Genomic DNA, 20,312 nt, shown 5'->3' on the forward strand with positions numbered 1-20,312 from the left:
GTTGCACTTAACCATGAGGGTAGATACTCAATATTTGAAATTAAAAAAAAATTCGTTGACACATTTCTGAATTGCGCCATATCAAATAATCTTGACGCATATCGAACGGACTCTAAAATTGTGATGTTGAACACGTGCTTCTGATATGAAATTTTGAATGTTTCGCCAAGTCAATAATATTTAGGAACTAATAAAAACTTTGAAAACGGGTTATCAATCTGTTTTATGAATTTTCCTCGCAACATTTTATGACATTTTTATTTATGTTTATTTTGAATTTTAAATTAATGCTTCAAGATTTAACAAATGATCATTCCAACCATAAAAATTCAAAACTTCAGTTACACTCTATCATTATAAGAATGTTCTAGAACAAATGATGAAAGACTCGAATTAATGTTGGGTTTGTAATAAAATAAGTTTTTGTAACCTCATTAGCCTAAAACTGTCTATTCTGTACGACAAAAATACTGATTGAGGCTGGAAGAGCCGAATCTGGTTCTTTTTCTCGAAGAATTGACAGTTTGAGGCTAATATCGACTTGCCACATTACCTTCTCTGTTTTAAGAATGGACACTTTTAGGTAAACTTGCTGACAATGCTGATAAATATTTTCTTTTCACTTGATACAATAAAATCAGTCTTAGGTAAAAAAAAAATGGTCACTGAAAGTTTCAGGTATATGCAAAAGATTTATAAAAGCTGTGCTTAGAAAATTTCAAATTTATTGCCTCTTCTTCTAAACAACGCAAATAACATTTTCTCGACTGGGGACTTCATGTCTTATTTAACAATATTCAAAAGTGTAAAAAAAAAAACCAGGATATGCGTTTACGGACGCTGTCCTAATTAATATTCTGGATATGGAGGGTGGGAATGCTGTACAAAATTTAGATATGACTTACAGGTGACCCTGTAAATGAATTATCAATTTCTATCAGTTGCACTAAACCATGAGGTTAGATACTCAATATTTAAAATTTAAAAAAAGAAAAATCTCGTCGACACACTTCTGAATTGAGACTTATCAGTTCACCTGAACGCATTTGTATGAACTTTGAAATCACATTGTTGAACATGTGCTTCTGATATGAAATTGGAATATTTTACCAACACAACAAAATTTAATAACCTCGTTATGAACTTGTCAAAAATGGTCTTTATTTCCAAATAGGTAAGAATGAACGGAAGAAAGTAGATAATTGTGTACTTTATTATTTGAAACAACAAGTGATAAGATACAAAATATTCAACAATAAAAAAAACATATTACACATTTCACTCGTTTTAAAATGCAAGAGCAAGGTATAAGGGTAAAAATAACCTCCCATGAATATATTGTTATAATTTAACCGTTTACATTTACGTTTAAGGAGTTATTCGTTTGACAAGCTACATGTAAGTTCATATCTTAAAAAATAAGTTTTATGATTTAAGCATAAAAAAATCCCTATAGTTAATGACTAATATCCAAGTAGTCGAAAACAGAATAATGGAGCAAACGACTTTGTAACATAAACAATGATTCGGGAAAAAAAGGGCCACCAAAACTGGTCATTTAAAGTTTAGATTAAAATGCATGTACATGCACTCTTTGTGACATTTATACTGTGTGTTTGCTTTAACACTAATGAAAAAGATTTCGGTATAATTTTATTGTTCTATTTTTATTTTAAAATTTCTAAGGATCAATCAAAATTTGAGTACCAGTCGTAGACTTATAGTGAAGGTATATACATACAGTTCCAGCGATATAAAGGCAATTGATGCAGGATTTCAAATTTATTATACGATAATCAACGATCGCAACATTATAACAATTTGACATACAGACATGTTATAAACAAGTGGGATATGGCCAGTAGTGGCCTCCAGACTCAAGACTCTGGGTGAGTCGGACGTGAAAAGCAGGCCGCCGTATTCCGGACTGCCGAACGACAATTGTACACAACTATGTTATTATAGGAATTTGAAAAATAAGTAAAAATTGACAGGTGATAATATAATTAAGCTGAATGAAAGATTGACAGATATAAACTAACTAAATAAAGTCAACGAGTCGCTGATGTCCTAGGAATGAAAAACATATAATTGCACAATGTTGTTTTAACAGCTTAGCAGTCCATGATACTCAGTTTCTTTGAAATCAATAACATAGAGTCCGAAAAGTGTCAATCACTAATTGAATAAACACATGTAACTTTGATTATATATATTGCAAGAAAATATTACATAGAGGATGTTGAATTCAAATTGTGAAGTCCAAAATGAAGTAATAATTTAACAGTGAATTTTGCACGGTTATAGTTTTTCACCGCTCCGCGTATTTAACACGTCCTCGTGCTTTGAATAAAATATCACCTTTCTTCTTCTATTCTTTGCTTTTCAAGCACGGATAACGGGCAATTAGGGAAAGTTGATAGGTAAAAAAAGGTGATATAGATAATAATCTTAAATATGCACAATGAGCGCATAAACCATTCGAAATTATGATTTTCTTTTATCAAAATTAATTCCCATTTTAAATTTCATTGATTATAAAGGTCATAGTACCAAATATGCCGCGCAGCTATGACGTCACCAGTTAATCATATCCCTCCAAGATGCACAACACAAACGCAAATGTTACTAAAATGACGTCATCGGATTCTATTGTAGGAAAATTCAAAATGGCACAGTTAATGTCTGTATGATCACTTGTATAGTAAGTGTCTAGGTACCTGTACTACACTTAAACATTCTCATTTGCTGTAGCATTTGAATCTCGGGATGATAATTAAACAACGTTTCCCGATTTGTCGCGTATATAAGCAATGAAGTATTCTAAAGAGTTTCAATATTCCCGAAGTTCCGCGCAGTTGCCTTGTATTAGGTGTGTGTGTCTTTCTGAATATTTTCTATTTCTATTTCGCAGCTGTCTTCAACAAAATATGTCTGGATGCGAAGGTTGGAGTTTGGACCCCAATTTCAGAGTCAACCATCTTTCGAAGTTGTCGTTGTTGTCTGACAAAATTGCTGCAACCACGTTGTTTCGTCCTGAAAAAAAAATTGATGAAAAATAATGTCTGCAAAGAGCTATAGCAACGAAGCATCAAAATGTGCCTTAAAATTTTCACAAAACTCAAGTTTGAAACAATACAAATTGTAATTACTTATAATGTAGGGCACAATATTCTGCCTCTATGCATATGACATTTTTTCACTTCGGCCCCACCGTTTAGCACATGCGCATCATCAAACATACTATGATCGTTAAAAATAGCTGAAAATTGTAGATTTTACTGCAGTATTTCCCAAATTTGAATGTGGCCACACTTGAGTACCTCTTTGAAACTTTTAAAACTGAGAGATATTGCAGAAATGCTTCTGCCTGCAAAATTTCGTAGAGGTACTCAAGTGTGGCCAATGTGTATTTTACAAAGTTTTAAAATGTTAGTACCAGAAAATAAAACAGACCACTCTATTTGAGGGTAATTATTTGCTTCCTTTTTATTGAAATAGCAGAATTTAATTAATAATGATAAAGAATTATTTGTGATTATTTGCAAAATCATCATTTTAATTAAATATTTGAGGAAAAAATGCATATAAACTGAACTCTAACATGTTTTATCTAGTAATTTTATACTGTGTCTTCATGCTTACATCGTGCATAATCAATGACGTCATAGTTTGACGTTTGCGACGTCAGTTGAATCTGCACATGGAATCTTGAGTTCTTTCAGTATTTTGCCAATAGAATTTACCAGTAGAGTCTGCATTTTTAAAAAGCATTATTTCTATGTACCACGGTATTATTCAATTGCAGTAGAATATGAGATACGTGAACATTGCTAACAAACAGAAAACAAATTAAATTGGCAAAGTTAACATTGTACGTACGTAAGTATCCCCGAGTACTCAAACTTCGTCACCATAAGCAGAAATCCTCCCGCGTTTCTCTGTAAATTATTTTTTGTGGTTTTTATCATTTGCAATCACTAAATATAATCTGCAACAATATAATTTATAAAATTATTAACAAAAATATTTTTATTTTTATTCAAATAAGCCCTCTGAATACGACGTTCATCACGCGTGCTTATTATATCTTATGAACCTAACTCCGTCACCCACATGCTCTATGATATGGCAGGGAATGAAGACACATTAACAATTTAGTTAAAACTCCGTTTGTATCTAGTCTAAGTTATAATAAGTAAAAATGGTGCATACAATTTAATAGTATTTAATTTCATCGAAATGAAATGATCGCCAGAATAAAATATGGGTCCATGTAACAACAATCACAATGGCCTTTTCAGAATGTATGGGTGCCGTTTGATTTATGTCCTTACTTATTTCAAATATTTTATATCATTAATTAATATATTACTTATTATATTATTTATCTATTACATTTTTAGAAATGTATCATATTCTAAATAGCGATATACCGGATATATCTATAACCCTGTATAAAGCAAAAGTTACGGCATGAGCGATTTGACATTATCATCAAGAATAGTGCATAAGGGCTATTGCGGATTGAAAAAAATGTGTTAATTACCTTAATCAAAAATGTATTACATGTGATATGTTTCATCTTGACATCTCTAAAAATGGCTGACCACCGTAACTGATTGAATGGGCCCGCATGTCAGAAATATCGATATTTTAGTGCACCCGTGAAAAAGTTTTAGCTGATTTCACACAATTAATGGTGCATAAAATGAACAAGGTTTAATACGTTATTTTTTGACACATTCTTAAATTTAACCGTTGCAAATTGTTAACATTTGATTAACCCTTTCGCTGCCACGTCAAAAAAGACGTTATTACGCTTCAGTGCCAAGCATGACGTTATCAAATTCATGTTTTGACGTAACAATCTGACACAACGCGCCGTACCATCTTTTTAGCGTTGCGGGATGCAGTTTTGTGTTGATAATTTCTAATGTTATTATCGAAAACAGTGGCTTTTTATCTTTTTCTCTGTCATTTCAAATAAGAGGTTACGCCATTCTTTTTTTTTCTTTCTTTTTTTAGCGTCGCCAAATGAAAAAGAAATGTAAAGAAAACCACGTCTTTCAAAAAATATGAATTACCTCATTAATGATGCATGTTCTCAAGCTTTAACAAATACGTGCAGTTTTTAAAATAATCTCTTTCTTATCCTGTCAATCCTTTATTATAATCCACGCATACATGTGAATTTTTTATCATTGAAATTGTAATTAATTCTATAAGATCTAACGCATATATCTCTTATTTCTTTGTTTGCATATATATGAGACATAAATTTCACGATTGAAAAAAAATCTATCTTAATCCTGAGAGAGAGAGAGAGAGAGAGAGAGAGAGAGAGAGAGAGAGAGAGAGAGAGAGAGAGAGAGAGAGAGAGAAGGTTTACATAAAATAATTCATAAATTTTCGGATTTCTATTTTGCTAACCTTATGACATGCAATGCAAACTTAATCATGTTTTTCACACCAGAGTTTCCCTCAAATTGTGAAAAATGGAACTAGAAAACTTCAGTTAATGGGGCGGGATTATCAAATAGTTATCACGAAAGTATATGGTCTAAATAGCAATAACTAAGTTTTTCCCCCGAATAATGTGGACATTTATTTTTAAAACATCTTCATTCGGTCTCGCACCGTATGGGATTTACTGACCATGTACGAACCATATTATATCAACAGTAAACTATAATGTGTAATTAAGCAAAACACTAAATGTTTTAAAGCGATTTTATATAACCAACTTACATTGTTTTAGAGCCTGTATGCATCATTAATACAACATTTTTGTAACAATCATTGTCATTAATAGCGGATAATTTTCAAAAACTAATTAATTAGTATAATGCAATTATGTTAGTGGTCAGAAGGCGGGTATTGCTAGCTGCAGCTGTAAAGGTTTATCGTGATGCAGTTTAAGAAATTCGCAAAAAGGAATTGATTTTTAATGTGTGTTAGATATGCAGACAGACAGACAGACAGACAACGAATGACTGTGCGAGATTGGTAAGCAATTCCTTGTTCGTTTAAATAATCATTTCTATGAAATCGCGCAAGCATAAACGCCCATCCAAAGGACAAAATCCATGTTTAGCTATAAATGGCCCTGTGATATGTCAAAAATTAAACTAGGTCAAAATGAAATAAAATTGGTGTTATGTGTTAGTCTAGACCTGATACTATTTTGACATGCCAGAATTTCCCCGCCAAAACGTCTGCTTGCAAAAATATGTAAATGACAAAACCGGTTCCGGATCGGTTTTGGGGTAAAATCACAGCATTTTCGTTCTTTGGTGGTGTTTTTCAACAACAGCACACCCTCTGATCTAAAAACTGTTTTTAAATTATGAAATTGTATCAATAAAAAAAGATATTCAAAGTGAAAGTTTTTGGATCAGAGGGTGTGCTGTTGATGAAAATTAAAATGTAAACAAGAAGAGGAGCAATCCGGATTTACTTATTTTTTGACAGTATTGCACGTTTTTTCACACCTTTTTGTTTTAAAAATATAAAAACCACAAGAATCAAACACATTAAGTAATTGTCATCTAATCTGAAAAATAAAAAGGTACAGTGTGTTGTTAATGAAACGTATATGTGTTCAATTTTAACACCAAATTTTGCGCATGCACGACATTCCATACATGCTTATTTGCATACGTAAACAAACAGCGACTATTACTTTGCGTGATTAATCTTGAAAATACACGAACGAAAGATCAACAAAACCTATAGAAAATGAAGAAAGAAGAACTCTGAAGGTATGTATAAGAATTTGATTGAATACGTAGATTTCTGTTCATTTTTTCTTGAATAAATAATATTGTTCGCAACGTTCGTCTGCATGATACTATTTGACAGATGAGAAGATTGTTCAATCCGTGTATACGTTACTCAGCCTTAAAGACTGTTTTTATATATGCATGTAATTAAAAACATACAAGAATGATTATTAATCTGAAGATTTGGTCTAAAAACAATCAATATTCGATAGCCGATACTAAAATGCATACTGGCGAGCCAGTATAGCAGATATCATGTAGGCAAAGAGTGAACGTTAGTCGTCTATATTTAGAAATAAAAAATGAAGGACGCAATATAGGCTAATGGAAAATATATATTTAGTAAATGAATCAACCTGTATAAACCATAATTATTTTCTTAATAGAAGGAAAAACGGCCAAGTGTTTTGTTTTAAAGTTTTTTTAGTGTACTGTACAGCATATCATTCCCACATTTACCGTAGTCTGAATGGTGTAAAGGTAGCGTTCTCGACTGCAAATCCGACGATCCGGGATCGATCACCGCTCGGCGCGCTTTATTTTTTTCTTTAAATATTGGATAGAAAAATTATTGAGTACACCTTTTTTCAATATACACTTTTTTTCTATAACCCCCCCCCCCTAAAAAAACCATTTTCATCATAATTTGGCAATTATAGTTTATCATCATATTATAGCAATTAATTAAAGTTAATCTAGAAAAATATGTGTAAATGATAATATATTGATCACATGTCAAAAACAACACTTGTAACACAACTGAAGATCTGCAGCTCCAAAAAATATTAGACTGACAGTTCCATTAAATACATTGGGGGGGGGGGGGGCACTGTAATTCTACAGTTTGTCAATTTGAGTTTTTCTATAAAGTTAATTTATACTTGATACATTGCAAGTATTTGCTTAGTAGTTGTAAACATAAATATTCACAATACATATAAAATGATATCTTTATTTTTTAGTGAACATTAAAGTTGTGTATCACTACATTTTTGTTTTGTATTTTCAGAACATAAAAATGAATGAAGATCAAATGAAAACAGAGAGTAAAAAGATTTTCCCATGCATCCTTTGCAAAAAAAGAACAAGGCCAAATGACAGAAAAAAATGTGAGTCAACAGCAATCCGTCGCTTCCTCAGAAAGAACTTTCTTGTTGAGGCAAACTCAAATGACATTTTGTGCAACAAGTGCAGACATCGCTACCATGGAAACCAGAAAACATGCCAGCAGAAGTCTAGTTCCCTTCCTGTGTGTCAGCCTCTACAACCAGGAATGTGCAGTCCACCATCTATATCTTTGCCTCTCCAGAGAACACCTTCTTCACATGCTTACTGCTTAATCTGCAAGCGACCGGGTCCTAAACTTGTTGTCGTGTCTTCAGCAGCTAGATTTTCAGCCTTTCTTCACCATGAAATCATCATCCCACCTGGAAGCAGATGTTGTCCATCCCACATTGATGAAGGAGAGTTTAGACCTGGTGTTTTGACCAAAATACAGACATTCGAGTCTTCATTTGTAAACAAGTCAACAGTGCTGGAACTGATCCAAAAAATACGAAATTATGCCCTCCAGACCTCAACAAGCAGATTTTCTTTTGAACTGTCTACCATGAGCAACAGTGATTATATGGCACTGACTGGTATCTCTAAAGAAAACTTTGAAGACCTCCATTCCTTTATTTCCAGTGATATTCGAAACACACAAAACCGAGGCACAAGGATGTCACTTGGAATCTTTCTTCTAAAACTGAGATCAGGAATGTCAAATCAACTTCTGGCCACGATTTTTGGAATTTCAAAGTCTTCCCTCTGTAGAGCAGTAAAATCAGTCCGTACAGCACTCATGAAGTCATTTGTACCACATCATCTTGGACTACAACATACAACAAGAGAAGAAATTATAGAAAATCATACAAGACCTCTGGCACAGGAACTTTTTGGTGATTTTACAAATAAGAAAGCTATTGCTGTTTTGGATGGAACTTATATATATATTCAGAAAAGTAACAACTTCCAGTTTCAACGGAAATCATATAGTTTACATAAAGGCAGGCCCCTTGCTAAACCCATGGTTGTCACATCCACAGACGGATACTTTCTAACAGTTCTTGGACCCTACCTAGCTAGGAATAATGATGCCACTATCCTCAACCATATGCTTCATACCAATGTAGAAGATCTGAAGGGCTGGTTCCATGAAGATGATGTTTTTGTTGTAGACAGAGGCTTCCGAGATTCAGTCGATATGCTCGAGGAGCTGGGAATAAGGGCCGAAATGCCTCGCCTGATGAGCAGAGGGCAGAAGCAGATGACAACCTTAGATGCCAATGCCTCTCGTCTGGTCACCAAGGTTAGTTGTTTTCATATTTTGATTACCAGACCTACAACATAAACATGATGTCAGAAAAACTTCAATACAATTACATTATACAATTATTCTACATCTGTCTTCATCTGAAATATAAACAAATGCTGTTCCAAATCATTGATTTTATGATTTTCATCATTTAAATTTTTTTTCTTTTAGTAAAGAAATATACCAACTGTTAATTTTAAATAAGGCACTTTTACCTTTTTTATGAGTGGTGCTTGTTCTTAACTTTTCAGATTCGTTGGGTTGTTGAGGCAGCCAATGCAAGGATAAAGCGATGGAAGTACCTTGCTCATGTTCTTCCAACCAATCAAGTGCCATTTATCGGTGACTATGTGCGCATCGTGTGTGCCCTCTCCAACCGTTACTGCAAGCCTCTGTCGACAGGAAGTGAAGATGAAGACATGGCCCTTGCATGCAAAATGAGGTATTTGTCAACAAAAGTTAACTCTTTAAAGACATTTGTTGAAGAAAACTGTCTGGATAAGAAGTCTGTAAAGTGGGAAGTGGCTGCTGATTCTTTGGAATTCCCCAACATCAGCGAAGATGACATACGAAATCTGACCTGTGGAGTTTATCAACTGAAGTTGTGTCCAAGTTATATTCAGGAGTATTTGGAGGGGGATGTGGATATCTTGGTACACAGTGAGTTCCATGGGCTTATCAGGGTCAAGCTACAGAGTCGTCATGTTTCTTCCCGACAGTATCTGCTCTGGATCCAGTTTTCCGAGTCTGATATCACTGCATGGTATTGCAGATGTCGAGCGGGTGCCCGTGTTGTGGGAGTATGTTCCCATGTCGCCGCCGTTATCTGGTTTCTCGCTGTTGGGAGACACAACAGGGAGGCTATTTCGTCTATTCAAGACTGGTCCGAGTTTGTCACTGATGCAGCTGTCATTGACGAATCTGAGGACAGTGATGACAGTGAGGTAGAGGAGTAACTGAGTTCATTTTTCTTCTTCTAGTGATTAATCAGACTCTGTTGGTATCCTGAAAATATGAACATTTTTGATTTATAATATGAAATATTCATTTATCTGATTCATTTAAACACAATACAGATCTGGTTGCATTATTATCACACAAATGTTTTGTAATCAACAATTTGTCAATTGTAACATATTATGACTTAATCGAGAATTATATCATAATTTTTTTTTACATATATACTAGTAGAAAATTCTAATACAGTGTCAAAAGATATTTTTGTGTATTAATTTAAATAAGATGTTTATTGTTGTCGATAAGTATATACAATCTATCTAAATCATGATGGAAGCACACTACCTAGTTTTTATTATGCAACTTTCTTGTCAATTACAAAATCTTCACTGCAGATAAATTGTACCCTGATTACTGGTATATATATATGTTTGTATAACTTGGAAACATTGTTTGCACTAGATAGGGGTATCTCCTCTGTATAGACTAATGTCAGTGCATTTTGCATGATGTGTTCTGTTATCATGTTCGTTTAATATTGAATCATTTTGTCATCTCATTTTTAAACTAATTGACAATGTGCCATAACAAAGAATCATTTACTTTATGATTACCATATTTGTTACCCATTATTTGCTATTTTAATTTCTGTGTTAAATATGTTACATGTAATTATTCTTTTATATATTTTTGAAATATATGAGTCATTGTTTGGGTTGAAAATGGTAGTTACATATATGCTATGTAGTCACTAGAGCTTAAAATATGTTACAAATAGAGTATAGTTATTGCTGTCGTTGTTTTTTTTAATACATGTAGCTCTTCTTTGTTTTGCATTCAAGTTGGATTTAATGTATATCCTTGTACATTCTTGGAATTGGGTAAATGTGTGAGTGTCTCAGATCAGCTGATGAAAAAATGCATGATATGTGTTAATAAATAATACTTTAAATAGCAATTAAACAATAATAAACCAATCTATAGTGAAGTGAACTTTTTCCCGCAATGAAATGGAAACGCTGCCAACACACCATACCATGCGGCTATGCAGCGTGTTGTACATTACATGTGACTCGATCGTTGATCTAACTCTTTTTATAAAAACAATTCAAATATTTCTTATTTTATATTTCCTTACGTTACAGAGAGAATATCGAGATGTTTTATAACACTTACTTTACAAATGCGTCGATGAAATCCTTTGCATTTGTCGCTGTACAATCCTGTTTGTCACCGTGCGAAATCGTGTCACAATGGCCGACTTTACGGAAACTAAGGTGTGCCATTCGGGTAAAAAAAAATTCAATTCCGTTTCTTTCTCGATTAAATTCTGATAATGAACTTATCTTTAACTTCAATTTAATGACAAATACATTCAATTTCATAGATAACAATATAGTTAATATGTAATTTACTTGAAGGCTCTTTTAAAGACGTAACGTCATGCTTGACGCTATAAAAAGCACGCGTTTTTCGCTATTATAGTGTCTTCAAATAAACATCAGAAATATAATTTCTGAATCCTTAAACACAAAAAAAAAGTTACATCACGAATGAAAAAATGTTTTAGAATATTTTTAATACAATTTTAATTGCTTTTGACGTTAGGCCGATTTTGGCTAAACATGGATTTAGTCCTTTATGCTCGTACAGTCATTTGGGGTATTTCGAATCACCCCGCGTTCCGTGTTTTAGAAAGTTTGATGTATCGCTCTGCAATGTACAAAACATGAACAAATGAAACTCTCCAACAGTCACCACCTGCAATGTTATTTACATAGGCGTCGGAATCGGGGGGGGGGGGGGGGGGGGGGGTAAGGGGGGCTTAGCCCCCACCCCACTTTTTTTGCAAAGTTTGACCAAACCATTAGGCACATAGCATCATAGAGGGTTCCGCCCCCCCCCCCCTCTTTTTCTCGCAGGAAACATAATTGTTCCTAAATTTACCATGAAATGATTAAAACATTGATCAGTTGGAGTCATAAGCATACCCTCCCTCCCCCCCCCCCCCCCCCCCCCGGATTAGGAATATCATGATCCCCCAATGATTTGGTTTGGAAGGTAAGAATTAATTCTTTCTTGTTGGAAGTATACGTATTCCCAACTCCCCCCATGGATTAGGATTTTCATGATTTTGGGATTCTTTTGATTGTCAATATTTCTGAGGATTAGTCTAGCCCCCCCCCCCCCCCCCTTTCCGACGCCAGTGATTTATATGTAGAGAGTTTAAAGAAGAAATGACATACATTAATAAATTATTTTGTGATTAAAATCTTTTCGCTTACCTCAGTAAAGGGAATTTGTGTAATGAAAACGCTGTTCAATATTCATTTCTCATTACATTGTATGTTATTGCTTTATTAAGCGAGAAAATTGAATGTATGTTTGTTACCGCATGCGCGGATTCAGAAAACATTTCCAGGGGGTGTCCAAGGGGTAATTTTGTTTTCCAAGGATGGATATGTGGGGTTATAGGCCTATTTCGGGAATTTTGCTATGTAATCTTATTAATTTGAATTTTCCAAGAGGTGGAAGGAATAGTCTATGCACCCCCTTCTAGGTCCGCACGTAAACGAGTATGATCTTTCTGTTGGACCAAAACAACGAACGTTTTTACACATATTTTACAATCAAGTTCAACAAAAAGTGTTATTCACAATACCCTAAATGACTGTATTAATGATTTCGTAAATAGAATAGGCTTATCGTGAAATTTTTTAAAACTGCTATGCCCGATTCATTTAAAATTTTGTGTTCGCTTTTATACAATGGCTGTGCTATGTGTGTGTATCTTAATAGACATTGCAGAAGTTTTCCAGGTCAATTAAGCCATATTTTAATGAAAATGCGATGAACACAATTTATTTACAAAAACAAACGACATAAATTGTATTGATTTCTTTCGTCTCATAATAAAATTCGCTGCTAAGGTCAAGGCGGGTGAGAGATTGAAGGCGGGTATGGTTGTATTACGACTTTGAAAAAAATTCAAATAAAAAATAACCGTCGGTACATTTTATTCACTAATATTTGGAGAAGTGTTTTGTATACAATCGATACATCACATGCGGGTTGAATAAACCCAATCATTCGGGAACGAAACCAAACGGTTTCCGGTTTAAACATTCCCAAGATGGAGTTGGTTTGTTTGTTTTGTTTTTTGTGTTCTCATACAGAAATTTTTTATGTACTTTAAATTATTCAAACCTTGAAAGGAGGCGGATTTTGCTTGTGTAAATAGGCATATTTCTAACAGATTTGGTCTGTATGGAAAAATATTTGATACTCTCAGCCCAAAAAAATCGGACTATGTAGCTTTAAATTATTTGTATGTTTTAAAATCTTCCCTTTCTCGGACAGGTGAACACTATCTTAATTTTTACATTTTATTCCATACAAAGTAAAAACTTTAACCACATCATACGTGTAATATTGACAATAACGATCGTCATTTTTAAACGTTTGACCTCTCGGAAAAAGATGTATAATTTTGTTGTTAATGTTCTCTAATATCTTATCTTATTTATCGATACAACTATGATTGTGATTTATATTATAGTTCTAATATTCAAAGAATCAAAAAACAATATAGACCTAAGAAAGTTAACGATTACACATAGTTCATCATCATATATACGATGAAATATAACAGTTATGAAATGCAAAACATTTACGATTCTATATCTCGATTCGAGCTAAGGAGTTTTTTTTTTACCAACTTGTGGTCTTACAGTTTGTTTTAGTGATTAAATCCGCTTGACCAACTGATTTGTCTAAAATATAATAATGATAAAATTTTGTGATTAAAACATTGATATATTTTATATACTAAAATTATACATAAACTGAAGAATAAAAAGTATTTTCATAAAGTATATTACACTCCTAGAAATCTTTCCTTCGTTTACCACTATATTTGCGCCTGTACACACAGTAGATATTCTATGTGACCATAAAACAGGTAATGACTTTAAAGTCCGTGCAGTCAGAACCATCCATGTGAAAATTAAATGTCTATGATGTGCAGTGTCCAATTTTAGAGACACGGTTGAAATTTAGTTTCAAGAAAGAATGTCTCTGTTTGAAATGCTCTGAATAAGGAGACAGAATATATACGAAAAAGGTATCAATAGGACTTTAAGCGCACACGGGGGGTAGGGGTGTGCACTGAAGTCTTGATCTCAGTAGTATAAGGCGCCTAGCTGGGCGGTTCAACTGAGTGCACTTTTTATGCAAATGAGGTAAAAAAAAACCGGGTTTAAGGTTGAAATGAGTTTTATTGAACAAGAACATCAAAAATCATGAAACAAGTGAAGAAATAAGCGCAAAAAAATAGAAAACATAGAATGACTTTCTGGAAATTACATTGTTCAGAAATTCTCGTGCAATTTTGTCAGATAAAGTTCATACGAGTGGGAGAATCCACGAGCACATTTTTTTTGTTGACTTTCAAGTATAAGGCGCCTAGCTGGGCGGTTCAACTGAGTGCACTTTTTATGCAAATGAGGTAAAAAAAAACCGGGTTTAAGGTTGAAATGAGTTTTATTGAACAAGAACATCAAAAATCATGAAACAAGTGAAGAAATAAGCGCAAAAGTTAAGTTAAAATTAGAACACTGTCCTTCTCTCTGAATGTAGTGACAAAAGTTAAGTTAAAATTAGAACACTGTCCTTCTCTCTGAATGTAGTGACAAAAGTTAAGTTAAAATTAGAACACTGTCCTTCTCTCTGAATGTAGTGACAAAAGTTAAGTTAAAATTAGAACACTGTCCTTCTCTCTGAATGTAGTGATCATTTTCCATTGTTCCTCTTTTCCTTCTTCTTCTTTGGGTTCTCCATTGAGGTAAACTGTGGGTCCTAAGAGATGGCTTATGTCTAGGACATTCATTGGTTCTTTCAAGAAGACTTCTCCGCTGATGGCTTTAGTGTTTCCGTTTTGGACTAGAGCGAATTTCTTGCAGTAATTGATGCAGATATCTCTGAGGTTTTTGAATTGACTCTCTGTGCCATTTTTAGCTTCTACGTAAATGGTCCAGGAATGTCTTTTTAATTCTTTATTTTTCAGCAATTCTTGGATCCATTCCGTTTGTTTGTCATTCAATTTTTTTTTCTTCAGCCATTTTTTGGATGTGAGGCAGGATATCGTTTAACCCCTCGTATAATTCTTTCAGCAGTTTAATGGCAGAGTTTTTATCTTCAGTCATTTTGGCTAATTTTTGTTGAGTTTCTTCTAGGCGTTTTTCCACTTGGAATTTCTCGTACTCTTTTTGACTGGCTATGCATTCTGGATAGTATGGGTCTTCTAACAGGAATTTCTCCTGCAATTGCCTGGGTATAGCCGTTGTAAAATAAGCTATAGGCATCACCATGTTGTTTGCAGAGATCATTCAATCTTGGAAATGTCTTCTTGTTGTCTGCCGATGCAGGGAGACGTAACTTGAAGTAAACAACTTTGGAGATTTCTTTAGTTTGTTCTGTTTCCATTGTAGTTTGTTCTGTTTCCATTGTAGTGATTGTTTCACTAGCCATGGCTTTTTGAAATGTCTTTTTGAAGAAAAAGGGCTTACTTTTATAGACATTTTAGACCATGTCAGCAGTTTTCTATGGGGTATTTTCTAATTGGGTTTCTTCCAGAAAAAAACTAGTTTAGACCAGTTCTGTGTACCTCGTGACTTTGTTTGTTCTCCTCGTGAGCGCGTGATCACGTGGGGTTTTCCCCCCAAGGTTAAAAAGGCCATATTCATATGACGTGTACCTCGTGACTTTGTTTGTTCTCCGCGTGAGCGCGTGATCACGTGAGGTTTTTCCCCATGGTTAAAAAGGCCATATTCATATGACTGTCTTTATTTTCTTCATAACTTCCAAGCGAGATGAAGTCAAAGGAGAAAATTTTATTGACCCAATTACTAATATTAAAGCATAAGAGAAAACGTTTCAAGGAAGAAAGTTTACGACGAATCAATAAATCTAAACGTACCCAAAAGAAAAGAAAAGTGGTTTCTGATTATTACAACATCCGATTAGATCGTGGACGACAATCAAGAAAATTTAAAGTGAAACAAAATGTATATACAGTTTCCTTTCACCCTTTCCCTCAGAAATCTCAGAATGATTTTGTTCGCCGTATTTTACGAGACGTTCTCAATCAAGTCAAAGAACGTATGCAATGTAATCGTAACGATTATTTAAGATTGAATATACGACATCCTTCTTTAGAATCGGACATTTGGTACGAGTTTACTCAATCGAAACATTTGAACGAAGTCAAGATATTGAACAAAATTGAAGCCGTTCAGCAATCAAAAAAAGAATTTACCATTACCGATGGATCGGCTCAATTTGAATTGTTTCACGTGAAATATCCACAGGGTAGTGGAGGTCAGTCTTTGAAACATTTAGATTCAAGTAAAGAGAAATTTAAGAAAGGGAAACAATCTGTGTTGAAAATTGTTAATCCTTGGGATCACTTGTGCCTCTCTCGGGCTATTGTGGTGGCTCGATTATACAGTCACAAACCCCAAGATCCCCAGGCTCTCAACGAATGGCAAAAACAATGGAACCGAATGCGTAAAGGTGATTTCCGAAGTGTTGATCAGAAACAACAAGCCATGGAACTCATGAGACAAGCCCACTGTGACCCTGACATGCCTTGTGGACCCCAGGAATGGAACAAATTACAAGAAGCATTAATTCCCCAATATAGACTCAAAATATTTCAATTCAAAACAGGGTGTTCTCGAACGAAATTAGAACCCCTTTACAAAGGGAAAGGACATGGAACTTGTTTGAATATTTTGTTAGACAAGCAACATTACGATACTATCCTTTCCATGCCAGGAGTGGTCTGTAGGAATTACTACTGTGATTATTGCGATTTAGGGTATAGTCACATCGAAGATCACCGGACCAAGTGTCCTCATCGATGCTCTTTCTGTTTAGGAGACTCTCTTTGTATGGATGATGGCAGTAGCATTCATTGTGATCACTGTAAGGGTTATTTCAAAAACTTGAGTTGTTACAAGAGACACTTAGAACCCTACAGCACGAAATGCGAAACTACTGTCTGTAGTTTAATGGATCGATGCCCTCGATGTCAAACCTGGATGAGTAAAAAGTTGATGGCTAATCACAAATGTGGGGGACAGAAAGAGTGTAAGATTTGTAAAAAAATAGTCGACAAAGACCATCGGTGTTACGTTCAAATTAAACCTCCTCATAAAAAAAGAAAGAACTCATTGGATTTATACATTTATTTCGATTTTGAATGTACTCAAGAGAAAGGGATTCATGTCCCTAACTTATGTGTGGCTCACCGGGTGTGTCAACATTGCGATCACTTACCGGTGGACGAACATTGCCCCCACTGTGAAGCTTTGGGACCTCGTCGACACGTGTTCCGTGGACCCGACACTTTAAAAGAATTTATGGATTGGTTGTTTCAGAGTCAACCCCACTCTACCCAAAAAGGCCAAAATCGACTTTTACACCAGGATGCCATTGTCATAGCTCATAATTTTAAAGGGTACGACGGGCAATTTATTTTGAATTATTTGGTGCATACGGCGTGCATTTCTCCCTCGGTGATCATGAACGGAACCAAAATTTTATCCATGCAAGCCTGTGGATTGAAATTTCTGGATTCTTACAATTACTTACCTTTTGCTTTATCGAAAATGCCTTTGGCTTTTGGATTTCAAGAATTAAAAAAAGGATATTTCCCCCACTTTTTCAATACGGATCAAAATCAACATTATGTGGGACCCTATCCCCCCGCCTCTTACTACAATCCCGACGACATGACGGCTTCTGGGCGTAAAGCCTTTTATCAGTGGTACGAGCAACAGAAAGGCAAACTGTTTGATTTTCAAAAGGAATTTTTAGATTACTGTATTTCTGATGTCGACATTTTACAGCGTTGTTGTGCTCAATTCAGAAACACCATTCAAAATCTGGTTCAAGTGAATCCCTTTCAAGAAGCCATTACTTTTGCTAGTACTGCCAATTTAGCCTACCGGAGAGGATTCATGCCCGAAGACAGCATTGCTATTGTTCCTAATCTCGGATATGATCCCTCACGACAATTTTCAATGAAAGGGTGTCGATGGCTAGCTTGGATGAGTCGCGACGGGCGAGTCATTCGACATGCTAAAAATGGGGGAGAAATGCAGATAGGACCCTATACCGTGGACGGATACGACGAAGAGACTCATACCGTTTACGAATTCTACGGATGTTATTGGCACGGGTGTCCTACCTGTCATCCCGAACTAGAAACTCAAACTCACCCTCATCGATCCGATTGTACCTATGGTGCTTTGTATCAACAGACTTTAATACGAGAACATCAATTAAGAGAACAGGGGTATGAAGTAGTCACAATCTGGGAACATGACTTTGATCAGGAAATAAAAAACAATCCCAATTTAGAACACTTTTTACAAACTCTCAATTTCCAAGATCCTTTGAATCCACGCCAAGCTCTGTACGGGGGGCGGACCAATGCCACTCGATTGTTTTGTAACGAGGGAGATATGAGATATGTGGATGTGTGCTCCCTTTACCCTTACGTTCTCAAGTACAAACCTTTTCCCATGGGGCACCCAGAAATCATCACAGACCATTTCCAGGATGTTCGTAGTTATTTTGGATTAGTGCAGTGCCGGATCTTGCCTCCAAGAGGCCTGTATCATCCCGTTTTACCCTATCGCACTGGAGGAAAATTATTGTTTCCCTTATGCCGCACCTGTGCCGAAGAACGTCCACAGGATCCCCACTACCGATGTCAACACACCGATTCTGAACGTTTCTTGATTGGAACTTGGGTGACTAGCGAACTTCAGAAAGCCCTGGAATGCGGATACCAAATCCAGCACATTTACGAAGTGTGGCATTTTCCTCAGAGCAGTTGTAATCTATTTCGCGGTTACATTGATACTTTCTTGAAAATCAAGCAAGAGGCTTCGGGATATCCTCCCGATTGTCAGACCGAGGAAGAACAAAGGGCTTACATGAACGATATTTTTAGACGAGAAAAATTGGTACTGAATCCTTTAGAAATCGAGAAAAATCCCGTGAAGCGTACTATTGCCAAGTTATTCTTAAATTGTTTATGGGGTAAATTTGCTCAACGCTTGCAATTGCCTAAAATTCAATATTTGACTGAACAGGAAGAACTGAATCAAATGTTACAAGACACTACCCTCGAAGTAAAAGGGTTAGAACTTTTGAATAATACTGAAAAACCTGAATCGGATATGATCTTGATTAATTACTTGCAAAAACAAGATTTCATTGAAGACTGTCCTTTTGGCAACGTGATCTTAGCTGCTTTTACCACGGCTCATGCTCGATTACATCTCTACGAGACCTTAGAAAAATTAGGAGATCGTGTTCTATATTTCGATACAGACAGCATCATCTATCAACACGTGGAGGGACTGTTTAATCCCACTATCGTGAATAGTTTAGGAGGATGGACGGATGAACTGGATGGAGGACACATTGTTAAATTCATGTCTGGAGGACCTAAGAACTATGCCTTTGAAACAAATACTGGACAAACGGTACAAAAAGTCAAAGGCATTACTCTTAATTATAGAGCTTCTCAGATTGTTACCATGGATTCCCTTGAAAAAATGATCTTTAAACAGTTAGATGACGTGACGGTCAAATACCCTCACAAGATACGGCGAAGTAAGAAACACCAATTGTTTACTCGTCCTCTCTCCAAGAACTATAAAATTGTCTACGATAAGCGGCAAATGATTGATCATTTTAAGACACTTCCATTTGGTTATTAACTTTGTTGTAATTTGAATAAAATATTGAACCATTTTTATTTTTGTTTTTTGTCATTCAGGACCAGAGTCCCATTTTTTTTTTTTTTAAATAAAAAAAAGATTTTTTTAACAGTAACAATGAAATTTATTTTTTTTAACAAGGAACAAACAATCAACATATATACAATGAATAGTAACAGTCTTTTAAAATAGTCTTTTAAATTTGTTTTAGTTTGTCTAACACTTGACAAATCTGCAGGAGTTTCAGGAGCTCACTGTCTCTATCCACAATTTTCTTCAGTTTTCGATAGGACGCCAATTGAAGCTTCAGTTTCATTTTTCTGATGTTCTTTCTTTTCTCTTCATTCTTCTCTTCTTTCTCCTCTCTTTTTCTTTTCCTTTCCATTTTGTTGTAGACTTCACACTCCTCCATCA

At 35.0% G+C, this 20,312-nt stretch overlaps 2 protein-coding genes across 2 annotated transcripts; both read left to right on the top strand.

Moving 5' to 3' along the window:
* The first annotated feature begins 8,853 nt into the window (after positions 1 to 8,853).
* Positions 8,854 to 10,097, top strand: LOC128174235 (uncharacterized). Its single transcript, XM_052839833.1, has 2 exons — positions 8,854 to 9,135; positions 9,393 to 10,097. Exons 1-2 carry the CDS (start codon positions 8,854 to 8,856, stop codon positions 10,095 to 10,097), a joined length of 987 nt encoding a protein of 328 aa, XP_052695793.1.
* Positions 10,098 to 17,894: 7,797 nt separating this feature from the next.
* On the top strand, positions 17,895 to 19,898 carry LOC128174236 (uncharacterized). The gene has a single exon (XM_052839834.1). The coding sequence runs from the start codon at positions 17,895 to 17,897 to the stop codon at positions 19,896 to 19,898; it is 2,004 nt and encodes a 667-aa protein (XP_052695794.1).
* Positions 19,899 to 20,312: the final 414 nt, after the last annotated feature.

The sequence above is a fragment of the Crassostrea angulata genome, chromosome 2, assembly GCF_025612915.1.
Source record: "Crassostrea angulata isolate pt1a10 chromosome 2, ASM2561291v2, whole genome shotgun sequence".
In the NCBI taxonomy this organism is placed as follows: domain Eukaryota; kingdom Metazoa; phylum Mollusca; class Bivalvia; order Ostreida; family Ostreidae; genus Magallana; species Magallana angulata.

Excerpts from the sequence above, each read along its gene's own strand:
- LOC128174235 (XM_052839833.1), top strand. The coding sequence starts at position 8,854 with ATGGTTGTCACATCCACAGACGGATACTTTCTAACAGTTCTTGGACCC. Across the intron at positions 9,136-9,392 it reads CCTCTCGTCTGGTCACCAAG|ATTCGTTGGGTTGTTGAGGC; the intron begins GTTAGTTGTTTT and ends TTAACTTTTCAG.
- LOC128174236 (XM_052839834.1), top strand. The coding sequence starts at position 17,895 with ATGACGGCTTCTGGGCGTAAAGCCTTTTATCAGTGGTACGAGCAACAG.